The sequence below is a fragment of the Nomascus leucogenys genome, chromosome 8 (assembly GCF_006542625.1).
Source record: "Nomascus leucogenys isolate Asia chromosome 8, Asia_NLE_v1, whole genome shotgun sequence".
Taxonomy (NCBI): Eukaryota; Metazoa; Chordata; class Mammalia; order Primates; family Hylobatidae; genus Nomascus; species Nomascus leucogenys.
This window is the reverse complement of record NC_044388.1, coordinates 106,509,048-106,525,218: the sequence shown is the minus strand read 5'-3', so window position 1 is coordinate 106,525,218 and position 16,171 is coordinate 106,509,048. Positions and strand designations below refer to the sequence as shown.

The 16,171-nt window shown below is 57.7% G+C and overlaps 1 protein-coding gene across 6 annotated transcripts in view; it reads right to left on the bottom strand.

The window, feature by feature from the left end:
- Positions 1 to 16,171, bottom strand: part of HMCN2 (hemicentin 2) — a 169,802-nt gene that overhangs the window by 38,363 nt on the left and 115,268 nt on the right. For all 6 annotated transcript variants that reach the window (XR_004031451.1, XM_030818033.1, XM_030818036.1 and 3 more), the window contains 17 exons: positions 15,746 to 15,964; positions 12,910 to 13,023; positions 12,341 to 12,528; positions 11,607 to 11,703; positions 10,654 to 10,815; positions 10,390 to 10,503; positions 9,434 to 9,636; positions 8,674 to 8,755; positions 6,628 to 6,759; positions 4,101 to 4,244; positions 3,858 to 4,017; positions 3,647 to 3,771; positions 3,103 to 3,286; positions 1,908 to 2,005; positions 1,200 to 1,466; positions 633 to 823; positions 104 to 185 (listed from right to left, as the gene is read on the bottom strand). Coding sequence is in view for 5 of the 6 variants with exons in the window: in XM_030818033.1 (XP_030673893.1) it covers positions 104 to 185; positions 633 to 823; positions 1,200 to 1,466; positions 1,908 to 2,005; positions 3,103 to 3,286; positions 3,647 to 3,771; positions 3,858 to 4,017; positions 4,101 to 4,244; positions 6,628 to 6,759; positions 8,674 to 8,755; positions 9,434 to 9,636; positions 10,390 to 10,503; positions 10,654 to 10,815; positions 11,607 to 11,703; positions 12,341 to 12,528; positions 12,910 to 13,023; positions 15,746 to 15,964 (2,562 nt within the window). In the remaining variant the exon portion in view is untranslated. The remainder of the gene's footprint in view (positions 1 to 103; positions 186 to 632; positions 824 to 1,199; positions 1,467 to 1,907; positions 2,006 to 3,102; positions 3,287 to 3,646; positions 3,772 to 3,857; positions 4,018 to 4,100; positions 4,245 to 6,627; positions 6,760 to 8,673; positions 8,756 to 9,433; positions 9,637 to 10,389; positions 10,504 to 10,653; positions 10,816 to 11,606; positions 11,704 to 12,340; positions 12,529 to 12,909; positions 13,024 to 15,745; positions 15,965 to 16,171) is intronic.

Here is a 16,171-nt window from a genome sequence, read left to right as displayed (position 1 = left end):
GAAGGGGGTGGCACAAGAGGATATGAGAGGGAGACTCACCCCTGCCACGAGCCCGTCCTGCCTCCCGGCCCTGCCCCCACCCCACCCCACCCCCACCACCTACCTTGAACCCTGACCCGGAAGCTCTTCTCAATTGCACCTGCAGGGCTTTCAGCCAGACAAGTGTACAGCCCGGCATCCCTAACCTGGGGATGGAGCGGGTTGAGCAGCTGCCCCTGGCCTCTCTCTGCCTGCCTCCTGATCTGGTTTCTTTCTCATGCAACGAGGGACCCAGGATTCAAACTCAGCCCTGCAAGGTCTGCCATCCACCTCCCAGCCAACCCACGCCCTCTCCCTCCATCTCACTGTTGCTTTAGGGCTGGTGTGATGCCTCTTCCCAGAAGTCCCCCTTAACTGCACCAGCCCTCCTCTGGCCTAGATGGGGTCACCTGGTTTTGGCATCAGCCTGGGCCCTGACCCTGCTGGGAGCTCCCAAGCACACGGCCTAGGTGGGTCACCTCCACACCCTTGCACCCCACACAGAGGAGGAGCTTCAGCCAAACCTTGCCAACTGCCCACTGGGTCTGGGGAACCTGCAGTCCCTCCCCTCTACCCCAACCCCCAGCCTCGCCCCATGGCAGCAGCACTGGTACCTGCACACTCTCTACCCGAAGCACCCGTGTGGCTCTAATGCTGTTCGCCAGCCTGGTCAGGGCCTGCCCGTCCTTATGCCAGGTGATGTTGGGCTGGGGGGTGCCCTGGGCATCACAGAGGAGCTCCATGGGGGCGCCGGGGGTCAGCGACAGCTCTGTAGGCTGGCCTGAGTCCTCAATGTGAGGGGGCTCTGCAAGCCACCATGGAGGGGAACACACAATTGACACACGTTTCCAGGACGGTACCGCACTTGAAAACGCTGTGCTGAGTCCGGAGGCTCTGCTCCCACATTTTGGTGGCTCTTGTTCTTGCATCTGCCACCAAGGTTTGGTGGAAAGAAACCAGGAGCACAGCCCTGGGAGAATCAAAGCCCAGCCACCCACTCCCCGCAGGCAAGGAAGGCGAGAGAGGCATCCCAGCCAGAACCAAGTTCCCTGAGTTCTGCTCCCAGGTGGCAGTCCCAGGTCTCCAGGGGACTCACCTCCCTCACTGTCCTTCCCATTGCCCCCAGAGTCCCACCCTCTACCCCGAGCCCAGAGAAGCTGCCTAGATGCTAGAGGACCCACCCATGACGGTCAGCTGGAAATGCCTCCTGGCTTCCCCCGCCTCGCTCACGGCCACACAGGAGTAGGTCCCTGAGTCACCAGCTCCCACTGCCTCCAGCTGCAGGCTGGGCCCCTGCTCAAGGCTCTGGGACAACAAGGGCTCCCCGTCCTTCATCCATGAGACGAGAGGCAGGGGAACACCCCGGGCCTCGCACGGGAGTTCCACTGGGGAGCCATGAACCACCACCACGTCATTCTGGAACTCCACCGGCTCCAGGACAGGGGGCACTGTGGAGGGCAGAAAGGTGGGCAGGAGCCATTTTATTCCAGGACTCTCATCTCCAGTACTCAGCTTAGACATCACCTCCTCCAGGAAGCCGCCCTGGTCCCCCAAGGCCAGGTGAGCTGCCTTCCTCCGTGCTCCCACAGCATCCTCTCCATCCTCTCCACCCCCCGGTGTCACTAGTTCCCTGGAATTGTGATTGTCTCTTTACAGAGCTGCTTCCTGCCTCTCTGCCCCCACCTATCCTGGGCATATCAGAGTGCCCACAGCTACTTGTGAGGTGCGAACGAGCAATCCAGTGAGTCAGAGACTGAGCCGCAGTGTCCGCTCTCCTTGACACCCCCAGGGCCCATCCTTGGTTCCACCCAGATGGGCAAGGGGGCCAAGGGCCTTGCTTCTCACCCACCAAGGCCAGAGACCCCCTTGCCCCACCCCCTGCTCCATACCCTGCACCTGCAAGGTGAAGTTCCTGTCCGCCACGCCAGCTGGGCTTGCGGCCACACAGGTGAAGATGCCGGCGTCTGCCAATTGCACCTGGGAAATCCTGAATCCCCCAAAAGGAGAGGGAGGAGAGAAGAGAAAGGCAGAGAGAGAAAGAGAGGAAGAGAGAGGGAGACAGACAGGAGAAGCTGGCTGTGTGGAAAGACTTCCTCCCTTTTCCATCCTTTGTCTCCCAAGAGCTTGCTGGCCAGAGCGGACGGAGTGACTGAGCCCAGCCTTTGCTTAAACTCTCTTTTTTTTTTTTTTTTTTTTTTTTGAGATGGTGTGATGGTGTCTCGCTCTGTTGCCCAGGCTGGAGTGCAGTGACGCGATCTCAGCTCACTGCAAGCTCCGCCTCCCGGGTCCATGCCATTCTCCTGCCTCAGCCTCCCCAGTAGCTGGGACTACAGGCGCCCACCACCAGGCCCAGCTAATTTTTTATATTTTTAGTAGAGACAGGGTTTCACTGCGTTAGCCAGGATGGTCTTGATCTCATGACCTTGTGATCTGCCCGCCTTGGACTCCCAAAGTGCTGGGATTACAGGCGTGAGCCACCGCGCCCAGCCTGCTTAAACTCTTTACCTGGGTTCCCGGTGCCCCCAGGATAAAGCCTCCAGCTGCCTCCACCCCTGCTGCCTGCTCCAACCAATCTCATTCTGGAGCCAGACCTCCTGCCTCGCAAATTCGGGAAGCTCCACGTCCCACATGGACAGCTTGGCTCCCCTTCTTCTATGCAGCCCTCTTTGCCCTCAGAGCTCACTGGAGTCATCTCAGCTCACTGGCTTCACTCTCTGTCCTCCCACTTTCTCTCAGCCCCTCGCCCCAGCCACTCCTCCTGAGCTGCTCTTGCCCAGTCCCCAGTGACAGCCACAGCACCAAAGCCAACGGTCCGTCCTCAGGCCTCGTCTCCTGTGGCCCAGTTGGTCTCTCCTTCCCTGAAACCTGACTTCTCTTGCATCTCCTCCTACCCCGACCACCTCCCCTTCCCTGGGTCCCTGAGACCCATCCTAGCATTAGCATCTGGGGCGCAGTCCACACTCGCTGTGGGGTGGGGGGTGGGTGTTGCAGCCAGTCCTGGCTTCCAGCACCTCCCATTTGCTGACAATCCCCACATGTCCACTCTGAGTGGAATAGCCAACGCCTGTCTGCCATCTCCCCTACCTGAGGGTGCGGCCAGAGCCGTGGAGGAGGGTGCGCTGGGAGAGCGGGAGGGGCAGGCCGTCCTTGAGCCAGCTCACGTGGATGGGCGGGGAGCCCCGCACAGGGCACACCATGGTCACCAGCTCCCCAGGCCTGCTCACCAGGGTCCCTGAGCCGTCTGCTCCCTGCTCAATGGTGGGAGGAACTGAGGGTGGGTAGAAAAAAGAGGGCTAGTGAGGAGGTCTTGGGAGGAAGGCGGGCTCCTCCCAGGGAAATCCCACAAGTGGACACCTGCACTTCTGCCGCCAGCAACCACAGTGGCCCCTCGTGAGGGATGAGGCCCCCTGCATGGGGGACACGGCCACTCCCTGACTCTCTTCTCACCTCCCGAATCTCCGCTATACTCTGGGCTGGCATTATTGTCCTCTAGTTTGAGGATGGGCCATGGAGGCCCAGGGAAGTGAGACCCGTGGCCCAGGTCACAGTGCGGGCTTTGCTCACATGTCACCTTATCTCCCGTGCCCAGGCCCACGCATCACCCTCCAGATGCCCCTGGGCTCCTCACCCAGCACATTCACCGTGTGCAGTCTGGCGTCCTCCCCGGCTGGGTTGTGGGCCACGCACGTGTAGGCACCCGCGTCCGAGGCCCTCAGGCCTTTTAGCACCAGGGAGCCACCGTCCAGGTAGAACCTGCCACAGGGAAGGAGGGCCCAGGGCAGGGGCGTAAGGGGACGTGGGCCCTGCCGCCTCTGGGGAGAGCATGGGCCAAGTCTTACCGGAGGTGGGGGCCCATGTCCTGGCCCAGCGGGCTGCCGTCCTTCAGCCAGGCCACGTCCGGCGGCGGCTGCCCATCGGCCTCACAGTCCAGCCGCACCTCCTGCCCTTCCAAGACGTGGTGCTCCTGCGCCGCGCCCGAGCTCCGGATCCGGGGGGCCACTGAGGCAGGGGTGCAGTGAGGCCCTGGGTGATTGCAGGGGCTGCCATGGGAGTGGGACAGGAGGCTGAAGGCACAGACCTACCCAGCACTGCTACCACGAAGTCCTTGCGGGCCTCAGCCTGGGTGTTCTCAGCCACGCATGTGTAGGTGCCTGCCTGGGCCAGTTGCAGGCGGCTCAGCTGGAGGCGGCCCCCCTGGGAGACCACACCGTGCACCACGCTGCTCTCTGTGGGACAGAGGGGTCCCCTGAATCCCCCAGCCCCTTCTTGTGCTCACAGGAAACTGAGTCCCATAGAGGCAGAGGCTCCTTCTTACATGTCCCCACCTTCCCCAGCCCAGTCTCTGTTCCTTAGAACCTCCCTCATTTTCTTCCACTTGAGATAGCTCTTCCCAAGGGACCCTCTCCCTTCAGTGTCCAGGATTTGCTCTTGGGCCCAGCTCTCACCTCCCATCCTCTCCCTCCCCGCCCTGCCCCTCTACCCCCATCTATCAAGGTTTCTGCTCAAGTCAAACCAGCCCCTCACTGACCCTACACAGGTCACCCTGGGGCCTCCCCCTGGGCCTTTGCTCGGGCTCCTCCCACTCCCGGCCTTCAGGCCTCCCCCTTCATTCTCTCCAGCCACACCCCTGCCCAAAGCCATCCCTAACTGCCCCAGCCCAGGCCGATCTCCTTGCCCAGATCCTCATGGATCCAGCCAGCCTCTCAACACAAAGACACGAGCAACTGCCCCATGTCCAGCGCGGAGCTTGGGAATCAAGATGAGGGCAGCTCAGTCCCTGTCCTCAAGGAGTTCACAGTGTATCAGGGGTGGGGGCCATGAAACAAGGGGACCCAGTGCTGACAAGCCCTGTGAGCCCCTGATGGAGCCGGGGAACTTGGGGGACAGGAAGGGTGGGGGAGGGCTTCCGGAGGTGGTGAGCCTCCGCTGAGATGTGAATGTTGAGCAGGAATCAGCCAGGGGGGAGTGGAGGTGACCATGGGAGCCTGTGTGGGTATTCCAGGCAGGGAACACATGTGCCAAGAGCTGGACGCAAAGGGGGACGGGGCCTGCAGCCACCTGACCCGAGAGAGGCGACGACACAGGTCCACACAGAAACACGAACACAGAGGTTCACAGCAGCACTGAGCATCTCAGCCAAAAGATGCAGACACCCCAAATGCCCATCAGCTGACCAGTGGATGCACAAAATGTGACACAGCCACACAATGGAATATTCAGCCACAGAAGGGAATGAAGAGAAAAATTTAATTTTTAAAAATAATGAAGCACTGGCCGGGCACGGTGGCTCATGCCTATAATCCCAGCACTGTGGGAGGCCAAGGCAGGCGGATCACCTGAGGTCAGGAGTTCAAGACCAGCCTGACCAACATGGTGGAACGCTACCTCTACTAAAAATACAAACGTTAGCTGGGCGTGGTGGTGCACATCTGTAATCCCAGCTATTTGGGAGGCAGAGGCAGGAGAATCGCTTGAACCCGGGAGGCAGAGGTTGCAGTGAGCCGAGATTGTGGCACTACACTCCAGCCTGGGTAACACAGCAAGACTCCGTCTCAAAAAAAAAAAAAAAAAAAAAAAAGAATGAAGTACTGATCCATGCTACAACATGGATGAAACTTGAAAACATGCTAAGTGGAAGGAGCCAGACACAAAAGGCCACACACTCTATGATGTCATTGATGTGAAATGCCCATAATAGGCCACAGAGACAGAAAGCAGATTTGTGGTTTCCTGGCTCTGGGGGAAGAAGAAATTGGGGGAAAACGGGGAGTGATTGCTAATGGGTATGGGGTGTCCTTTTGGTGATAAAAATGTTCTAAATTTGATTGTGGTGATAGTCACACAACTCTATGACTGTACTACAAATCACTGAATTGCATGTTTTCAGTGGGTGAATTACATAGTGTGTGAATTATATCCCAATAAAGCTGTTCCTGAGAGAGAGGGGCAGGTTCGAGGAGCCAGCACAGCCACGTTTAGCACATGGAGGGGCAGGGAGAGGTGGCTTGCAGTGCCGGCCCCTGCTGTGGATGGATTTCCACCAGACAAGGGACCAGCTCCAAGCTGCACCTTCAGACCTTTCTGCCCCACGTGGAGCCTGCATGAGAGGCACAGTGGGCCCAGGAGACCATGTGAGGCTTCTGCCCTCACTCGGAGGAACAGTGGGCACAGCAGTGGCCAGAATGGGGAGGCCTGGATGGGGGATGGGGGTTGACAAATGGCCCAGCTAGGACAGAGCTGAGTCACCACCAAGGAGCAGCTCTGGGGGCCAATGCTGAGCCCAGTGTCAGCCAGTGGGCTTTCCACAGCCCTCAGCGCCCGCCCTGCACGATGGAGAGCCCACGTCTGCTACCTTGTGGGAGCTGACTGAGGGCGTGGATGCAAAGGAGCTTCCAAACCCCCACAGGAGACGCTCTTTAAGTTTGGATTCCAAGGGCCAATAAATAACGCTTCACTCAAACACAAAGGGGGCAGGGCCAACACGGCACCGCCAGTCCCTGGTTTTGCCAAGATCATCAACAACCAATAACTTCCTTCCTCCGCTTCCACTGTCATCTTATTAAAGAAAGGAATGCTTTATGTGAAACAGACAAGGACAGATGTGCTCACCCACGGGCATCCTGTCCTTCAGCCAAGTGACCGTGGGTGCAGGGACCCCGGACACATCACAGGTCAGGACCAGGGGGCTCCCAGCCACCTGGCTCACTGTCTCTGTCTTGGGGTTCTCAAATGTTGGGGGCACTGCAGGAGAAAAGCCAGACTGTCAGAATTCTGAGACTCTTCCCCCATTTCCTTCCCCTCAGGCAGATCAGGGAGGCCTAAGAAGCCCTTCCTGGTAGTTAGGAGTTCCCATTTTGTTTTATTCAGAAATGTAAATAGAACCAGTGCCTGGCTGTTTTAAAGCATACAAAGCAAAGCTCCAGCGGGGTCTACTTAGCCCAGGGATGGTAAATGGGAGGCTCACTCACCCACAGTCCTTAACCTGTGCCAGGGCAGACATCACTAATCGATCCCAACACTCTCTCCTGCTCCTCCAGGATGAAGTCACACACCCCAGGCAGCCACCACCAGTGGAACAGAGTTAACCAGGCTCAAGATGAAATGCCTTTGCCCTCAAGGACCAGATATTCCCCCACTTTCCACTGTTCATTAATGTAGCCATCAGAAACGGCTGGGAGCTTTGAGCAGCAAGCCTGATATCAGTCCTTGTTACTTTATTTTTTATTTTTTGTAGATTCAAGTTCTCACTGTGTTGCCCAGTCTGATCTCAAACTCCCGGACTCAAGTGATCACCCTGCTTCAGCCTTTCAAAGTGCTGGGATTACAGGCATGAGCCCCTGCACTCCATTTTGTCAGTCCTTTTCAATGATTGTGTTGCATATGGCTCAGGGTTGCATGTGCCTACCGCTCACCTGGTTGGGAGGCTACTGGCTTTGGCATCTGTGGCAGATGGCTGGTGTCCCCCCAGCCCGTTCTTCCCACTGTGCATAGCAGAGTTTTAGCTGAGCCCACGATCACTCTAGCAGAAACTACATTTCCCAGTGTCCCCTGCACCCAGCTGCCTGAGCGCTCACTAATGGAATACACGCAGAAGGGATAGGTGCAACTTCTGCATGAAATAAATGCTTGCCCACCACTTCTGCTCTTTTCTGCTTCCTGTGGGCCAGGACGGGATGCCGTGTCCCAGTTTCAACCATATGCATAAGAACAACCACTTAAGAAATGGAAGATCAACAGGAGGGAAGGAACCCGGGTCCCTTAACTATTGCATGGAGCTAAGCTACCCACCAGCCTAGACACCCACCTCTGGGCTTTTAAATAAGAGTTAAACTCTCTCATTTACTCAACTATATTTTGGGGTCTCTTTGTGGCACAGCTAAGTCTATATTCTAACTAACATCACATCTGAGCACCAGCAAATCTGGCCAAGTTTCCTGGACAGCGTAAATAGGCTCCTCCTCACCCCAGCTGGAGCCACATGTCCAATCAAACAGCATCTGTGCTCCATCCTTGGGTGGATGGGACAGGCCCCCCTGGGGATCAAGATGCAGGTGACATGGCCTCCCGTGTGTCTGATCTCATAGGGCTCCTTCATCTTAGTGCCCACGTGCCAGGCCCTGTGCCCAGCACTTTATAGACACTGTCGTGGCAGTCCATGGGATCCGTGGGATCGGGCAGGTCCACTGTGCCTGGCAGGCAGCTTCTGCTTTTAGACTTACTCACTGAAGGTAAACCTTAGGCTCCGAGGGACAAAGTGACTCAACTAAGCTCCATGAGGCAGGTCACTGGCAGAGTTCCATTTGGAGCCTGCTAACCTTAGTCTTTTAAATTCTAGAAATTAGCTGGGTGCAGTGGCTCATGCCTGTAATGTCAGCACTTTGGGAGGCTGAGGCAGGAGGACTGCTTGAGCCCAGGAGTTCGAAACCAGCCTGGGCAACATAATGAGACCCCATCTCTACAAAAAGAAAGAGATGTAGATATAGATATAGATATAGATATAGATATAGATATAGACATGTACACAAATTCTAGTCATCATGCCCTCAGCACTTGGCGGCACTGCCTCTGCCCAGCCATTGTCTTTGTCCTCCTTGGCAGCCCTGGGTGTTGCTAGGGGTTCCACGGTCACGTTGGCCAGGCTGGTCCCTGGCTTACCCTGGACAGTGAGGGTGAAGGTCCGCACGGCCTCCCCAGCCACGTTGCTGACTTTACAGCTGTATAAACCTTTATCCGATACCTGAGAGAGGCAAAGCACACAGTGGTTGTGTGCTGGAGCTGGAGGCGGGGTGCTAGGGCTCCCCAAAAGCATCTAGGCCCCCAAAACTTCCAGAGCAGGGGCCTCCCGCATATGTTGGTCCTGACTGGGGAGCCAAAGGGAATCAGGACGCTCTGGCCTTTTCCAAGAGCCTCAAGAAGCAGGAGGGCCCCTCAACAGTGAATACATAGGCTCTGGGGGTCTCCCTCCCTGGGCCAAGCTGGCAGGAAGAGGTCCCCCTTGCTGTGGGGATGGAGCCTGGCCAGGAATGGATTTCCACGGGAACAGCAAACATTCATCCAACAAACACTGTGAGCATCTAATCCACACCAGGGAAGGAGGGAGGGAGGGCAGGGCAGACTCCCAGGAGTCTCAGACAGTCAGCCAGAGCGGACCGGATAAAAGCATCTAGATGCTAAGGAAACTGAGGCAGGAAGGGCTCATGCCGTGACAGGGCTGGGTCTGGAACGTGACTCCAGAGCCCTAAGCTCTGCCCACATCTTCCACCCTGGAAGCTGCTAATCAACTCGGTTTGGGGTCCCACAGGCCAAGGAGGCAGCAACTCACATCCTGCCCATCTTCCTCCCCGCAGCTCGCCAGGGCTGGGAGGCGACTTGCCTGCAGCTGCTCATGGCTGCCCGCACCCCCAGGGTTGCTCACCTGGGCTTCCTGGATCTCCAGCCTCTGCCCACCCTGCAGAGCCTGGGTCCGCTGCACCAGGACCAGGGGCTGCCCATCCTTGTACCAGGTCACAGTTGGCTCGGGGTATGCATCTGTCTCGCAGCTCAGGACAGCTTTGTCCCCGACCCTCACCAGGACCGCATCCTGGGGGCCGCTGGGAGCCTGCCTGAAGGCAGGGGGAACTGGGGGCAAGAGATAGCAGAGTGAGGTGCTGCAGCTCTCCCTGCGCCCTCCCCACTCAGCCACAGGGAAAATGCCAGTGGACACCCACCAGGGTCACACAGCAGACCCAGCCCTGGGGGCTGGCACAGACCCAGGGGAGTTGGAGAAGAGAACCAGGCCAGCACGCCAAGGACCCGCTGAGTGACCAGGGACAGCCTCTTGCCTCTCTGAGCCTCAGCCTCCTAGATGGGGGAGATGCTGACGCCCGCCCCCACCCAGGCTTTTTCCGACAGGAGGCAGACCCCAGCTGGGTTACAGCCCTCTACGGGGGCCCCTTCATTCCCCTGCGGCTCCAGCAAATCAGTGTAGAAGCCCTTCTTCCCCATGGCTGTGAGCCCACAGGCCTGGCGCAGTGTCTGGCTGGTGTTCGTGCAAGAGGATGGACCAGCCCAGGGGCTAGAAAGAACCTTCCAGCGAGTCCTTGCTCAAGATGCCTTGGACCAGCTTTTCCCCAAGAGGATTCTGAAGACTTGAAACAGGCTCCACCGTGAAACAGGCTTCTCCGACCACACAAGGCCTGGGGAGGTCCCTTCCCCAGCCAGGCTTTTGGGGCCCATCCCGCTGCTCCCCCCGCTCAGAGCTGATTTGTGCGGGCATCCCAGCCTCCCCCTGTGCCTCCTGGCCCTCTCCTGGCTATGTTCCCCGGGGGGTGTGGGCTGAGGGGCGACTGAAGGAGCGGGGACAGTACGAGTCGTGGACAGACACGGACGTACCCAGAACACTGAGCTGCACCAGTTTCTGGTCTCGGCCGGCAGCATTGAGGGCTTCGCACGTGTACATCCCAGAGTCCGACAGCCGTGCTCTCCCCAGCTGCAGCGTGTGGGTGCCTGCCGGGGGGAGCCAGCCCCTCACATCAGCATTCTAGCCCAGCCCCCAGTCCTAAATCCCTGCCCAACTGACAGCCCTGTCCAAGGTCGGGGGAGCAACTCTCTCCCCAGGTAACCTTAGAGCTGGGCCGGACGCCTCAGTTTACCCACCAGGCAGGAGGAAGGCCTCTTCACCCAGGGAGAGGGCCTGGCTGTCCTTGTACCATGTGACCTCGGGATTTGGGTGAGCGTGGACGTCGCAAGGGAGGGAGACGCTGCTGTTGAGGATGGCAGTGACCTGCTCCAAGTCCAGGCCTGCGATTCGTGGCGGGACTATCCCCACAGCCACCACGGTAGAGAAAGGCATGAGAATCACACCAGCAGGGGAGCACGGAGCCCAAGAGAAACCCTGAGCCTCACCCAGCTCCTGGGGCTTCACCTCGGCACAACTTCAAATAATTCAGAAACCTCCATTTACCATGACTCTCATACACAGGACACTGGGTAGGGGATCAGAGAGGGAGAGTCACTGTTCCAAGGCCACACAGCTGGTCAGTGGCAGAGCTAAGATATCAGTTCAGGTTTGAGCCCATGACCTTGAGGGCTCAGCACTATCTTCCTCCATCTCTGAGACCATAGCTGTCCCCCCATCTGGAGACAGAACTCACAGCCACTGCAGTGCGGTGTGCGTCATGAGTTGCAGAGGTTAGGAGCGGAGGCTCCGGGGCGGTGAGTCACCCCCACTCCTCTCTGAGGGCGACCTCCCTGAGTCTCCTCCCACAGCTGCAAAGCTGGGCTAACCTAGCTCTGCTGGAAGGAGTCAGCCCAGAGAAAGTACTTAGCCTCGTGTCAGGTACACAGTAAGTGCTCAGTAATGGTGGTGTTAACACCTCAAAAGAGCTGTTCCCTGGCCACCTTCAAAGTTGCTTAAAACTACCTGGGGTTGGCACAGTGGTGATCAGGGCCCCCCAAATGCTCTCTGTCTCGGGATGTGGCTGGGGCCCGGCTGGGATCCCTGAACTCTGATTGCAGGACCCAGAGCCCAGGATACTGGAAGCCCCAAGGCAGTGCCCCCTGGGGAGGGAAAAGGAACCCACAGGGGCTGCCTGCTCAGCCCAGCTCACCTTGAACCCTGAGGGTGAAGAGCTTCTCAGCTGAGCCTGCCTGGTTCTCGGCCACACACATGTAGCTGGCGGCATCGGCCACCTCTGCCATGGAAACCTGTGGGTGCAGGGAGCCATGCCTGGGAGATGCCTGAGACCCCTTGGACACCACCCCCCCCAGAAACGACTGCGAGGACTCCCTCCCATCCCATGCCAGGGAAGCAGGCACCAGGCAGCTCATGGAGACCTGGAACCTCCTCCATCCAGGGCCTTGTGTGGCCCTAAGGAGCGGGCGTGTGAGGTTGGTGTTGGGTGGTTCTCTGTAGCAAACCAGATGTGACAAGAGCCTCCCCCACCCCTGTGGAGGGCCGTGCTGTGTGTGTTGGGCTCCCGGGATCCCTGCAGCTCTGTGTCTGCACATGGGGTGACTCAGGGGGCTGCCTGATGTCTGAGTGCTGGGCACGGCTCTGCACGCGCCAGCTGGTGATCCCGCGGAAGGCTGCTCTGTGCGGTGCTGGGCTCTGGGTCCCGCACTCATGTGCGTCCTTTGCTAGGTGTCTCCTGAAGCTCTGGATGCCATGCACAGGCCTGTGCTGGCCCAGCATGGCTCCTCACAGGTGATTCTTGGCTGGGCTCCAGCATGGTTCCCAGCAAAGAGCCTCATTTTCAGATAACGACCCCTCCCTGGTTCCCAGACAAGTGGTGCTGGGCCTCAGCAGCCACCGCCCCTAGCCGGTGCAAGGGGCTGCCCTGACCTGCAAGACTTGCCCGTCCTCCAGGACCTGCAGCCGTGGGCTCGGGGAGAAAGGCAGCCCATTCTGGAGCCACGAGATGGTGGGCATGGGGTTTCCCAGGGCTGGGCACTGCAGGCTGACGGTGCTACTGGCATTGACTGTCACCTCTTCCACCAGCTCCTCTGTGTCGCCCAGGATCACAGGTGGGGCTGGGGGTGGGGGAGAGGAGGCTGAGGGGCCAGCACAGGCCCCTGGGAGTGGGGATGGCCGTGGAGGCAAGGGTGGCACTTGGTGTCAGGCGCTGGCTGGGATCCTCATGCCCATCTCTCCAAGCCCTCCCAACCCCTGACACAGCTAAGGAATCGGGGGCACAGAAAGGGTTGTGATTTGCTCGACATCACACAGCCAGGAAGCTTCTGACTTGGAACCTGCGCCCAGTCCTGCATGATTTTTTGAGGTCGAGCTTGTCACTCCAGTTTCAACCTCTGAGTACAGCAAGACTGCGTGCACTTTGCCTCGGCCCCTTCCGAGGAAGGCCCTTACGGTGTCTGCAGTCCCAGGAATCCCCACCTGCAGGCCCCGCCACTCACTCAGCACCAACAGCTCGTAGTGCAGCCAGTCCTCGCCCACCTCGTTGGAGGCCTTGCACGAGTACCTCCCGGCATCCTCTGCCCGCACCAGGGGGATCTGCAGGACCCGGCCTCCTGCAGGGACATGGGACAGAGGCCTGGGCTCAGGCACGAGAATCACCCCCAAGAGCAAGGATGCTGCCCCCTCCTCTGGAGGGGACCCAGGATATGTGACTGTCCCCTGCCTCATCTGTGAAATGAGGAGAATCAGCCTGTCCTGCCCAGCTCACGGGTGGAGTGAAGTCAGGGCACAGCCACCATTCACTGCATGCCAGGCCCTGGGCTGCACATTCTCAGCCTGTCCCACAATGCCTCTGTGGGGCACACGCTGTTGTCACTCCCATCTTACAGATGGCAAACCTGAGCCTTCACGGCAGTGCTGGGCGTGACAGCAGCAGTCGCTGGCTCAGCTCTGCTGTTGTGCTGAGCCCAGCTCCTTGGCAAGGGCAGAGTCCAAGCAGAGACTCAGGAGGCAAGGGAGGCAGCTCCTGGGGCTGTGGCGGTTGGTGGGGATAGGAGTAGGGGTGGGGGCCGGGGAGGCATCAAAACCAGCCAGGGGCCAGGCACAGTGGCTCATGCCTACAATCCTACAATTCCAGCACTTTGGGAGGCCAAGGCAGGTGGATCACCTGAGGTCAGTAGTTCAAGACCAACCTGGCCAACATGGTGAAACCCCATTTCTACTAAAAATACAAAAATCCCCCGGGTGTGGTGGCACACACCTGTAATCCCAGCTACTCAGAAGGCTGAGGCAGGAGAATCGCTTAAACCCAGGAGGCAGAGGTTGCAGTGAGCCAAGATTGCACCACTGCACTCTAGCCTGGGCGACAGAGTGAGACTCTAGCTCAGAAAAAAAAAAAAAAGAGCCAGCCAAGGCCAGAGCCTGGCATCTATGGGGGCTGGAGTTGGTCTCCAGTGGGGGCCTGGTTAGGGTTACTGCGTGCTCAGAATTCTAGGTTGCGGCTGGCCGGCCCGGGCTATGGGTGGCTTGACCAGGTTGAGAGCCTGCAGAGCCCAGTGGCCAGGATTGGGGCAGCAGTGGCATTGTAGGGGTCAGTTGATGTTTGAGGTTAGTGTAAGGTCAGGGTAAGAATTCAGGTCAGCTGTGACCATGACACCTACTTTCTCAGGATTAGAGAACACAGGTTAGAGGTCAGTTGTCAGGGTGAGAGGTGAGTGGTAGGGTTGGAGGTAAGTGGGTAGGACTGGGGGGCAGTTGGTGGCTGTGGTCTGGGTTCAGCTATTGGTTGGGATTAGCTGATGGTTAGAGTCTCATCAGGATCAGCAGGTGACAGAGCCTACTGTGCACCCAGGACTTGGGGTCAGGATCAGTGGTCAGTGGCCAGGTTAAGGGGTCCGTCCAGAGGCTTCTAATAGGAACTAACAGTGTTCAGTAAGAGTTGCACTCCTGGATCTGCAAGAGGCCTCCTTCTTCTTCCTTTTTTTTTTTTTTTTTTTTTTTTTTTTTTTTTTTTTGAGATAGAGTCTTGATCTGTCACTCAGGCTGGAGTGCAGTGGCATGATCACAGCTCACTGAAGCCTTGATCTGCTGCGCTTAAGGGATTCTCCTTCTTCAGCCTCTTGAGTAGCTGGGACCACAGGTACATGCTACCATGCCCAGCTAGTTTTAAAATATTTTGTACAGACGGGGTCTCACGATGTTGCCCAGGCTGGTCTTAAATACCTGGGCTCAAGCGATCCTCCCACCTCAGCCTCCCAAAGTGCTGGGATTACAGGTGTGAGCCACCGCGCCCGGCCACCTCCTTTTCTTGCAAGCACCAAAGTAGAAATCCTGGTCTGATTCTGCTCATTGGAGACCTGTGCAACTGACCACTTCTCCCCAAAACCAGCCCCATCACCAGCCCATCTCTGGCAGGACACAGTTCGAATCTCAAACAGAGACCACCCAGGCTTCCCTCATGAGCCAGGTGGTCTGGGCATTTCTAAGCCCCACCCCTGGAGGCTTTTAAGTCAAAATCACCTACCAAAAATTATTCTGAAATAAAAGGTTTACTTAAAAAAATTAAATTACCTTAAATAAACAAATGCCACTTAAGGTGGTAAAAGAAAAAACAAAAGCTGGCTGAGCATGGTGGCTCACGCCTATAATCCCAGCACGTTGGGAGGCCGATCCAAGACGGCGGATCACCTGAGGTCAGGAGTTCGAGACCAGCCTGGCCAACATGGAAAAACTCCATCTCTACCAAAAATACAAAAAGTAGCCAGGTGTGGTGGCACATGCCTGTAATCCCAGCTACTCGGGAGGCTGAGGCAGGAGAATCACTTGAACCCAGGAGGTGGAGGTTGCAGTGAGCTGAGGTTGCGCCACTGCACTCCAGCCTGGGCGGCAGGAGCGAAACTCCATCCCAAAAAATAAAAATAGAAAAAAAGAAAAAGAAAAAAAACCCAGACACAAAAGACATGAGTTCAGCCACCACAGTGTGGCCTTCAATGCCCAGCTAGAGCTTTGTCAGCGTTTGGGGTCATGAGCTTTGTTGCCGATTAATGAAGGGGCCAGCTGCCCCTGCAGAGAAAGTGGCAGCTTCTGCCGATCACTTAAGGACATTATGGATCTTGAAGCCTGGAAGGGCATGCCCCATGGTAGGAGGCTCTGCTCTATAAACCAGAGACAAAAGGCAATCCAGTCTTTGCCTTCACACAGGCAAAGAACTTGTAGCCCCAGTTTACAAATTGCAGCTAAGGTCCAGAGTGGTTGTGTGCTCTGCTTAAGGTCACACAGCAGGCAGCACACAGGAGAGCTCAAAGCGCCCACTTTCTTCACGCACCCCTGACCCACCTTGCAGCACAGACACCCCATCCCCGGCCGAGAGGGGCTGATCCTCTCTGTACCAGGTGAGCTCCGGGGGTGGGATCGCGTTGGTGTCGCAGTACAGGTAGGCTGGGTTGTTCTCTACGATCTCCCTGTATTCCGTGACTCCGCCCCGGGCCTCCTCCTCCTGGGACAGGATCTCGAAGGCTGCACTGGCATCACCCACCTTCTGGAACATGGGGGGCACTGGGTGGGGGAGACAAAGCCCTTAGGAAGCACAGCAGAGGGGTGGGGAATGCACCTCTGCTCACGGAGATTCTCGTCCCAGCCTCTCCCAGTTGTGGAAATCCGTTACTTGAGCCACATTCTCTTAGGGCAGGGCATTTCTTAAATTCCCTCACTCCCTAAACCAGTGTTTATTGAGCAACTACTATGTGCTGGGCACTTGGATAA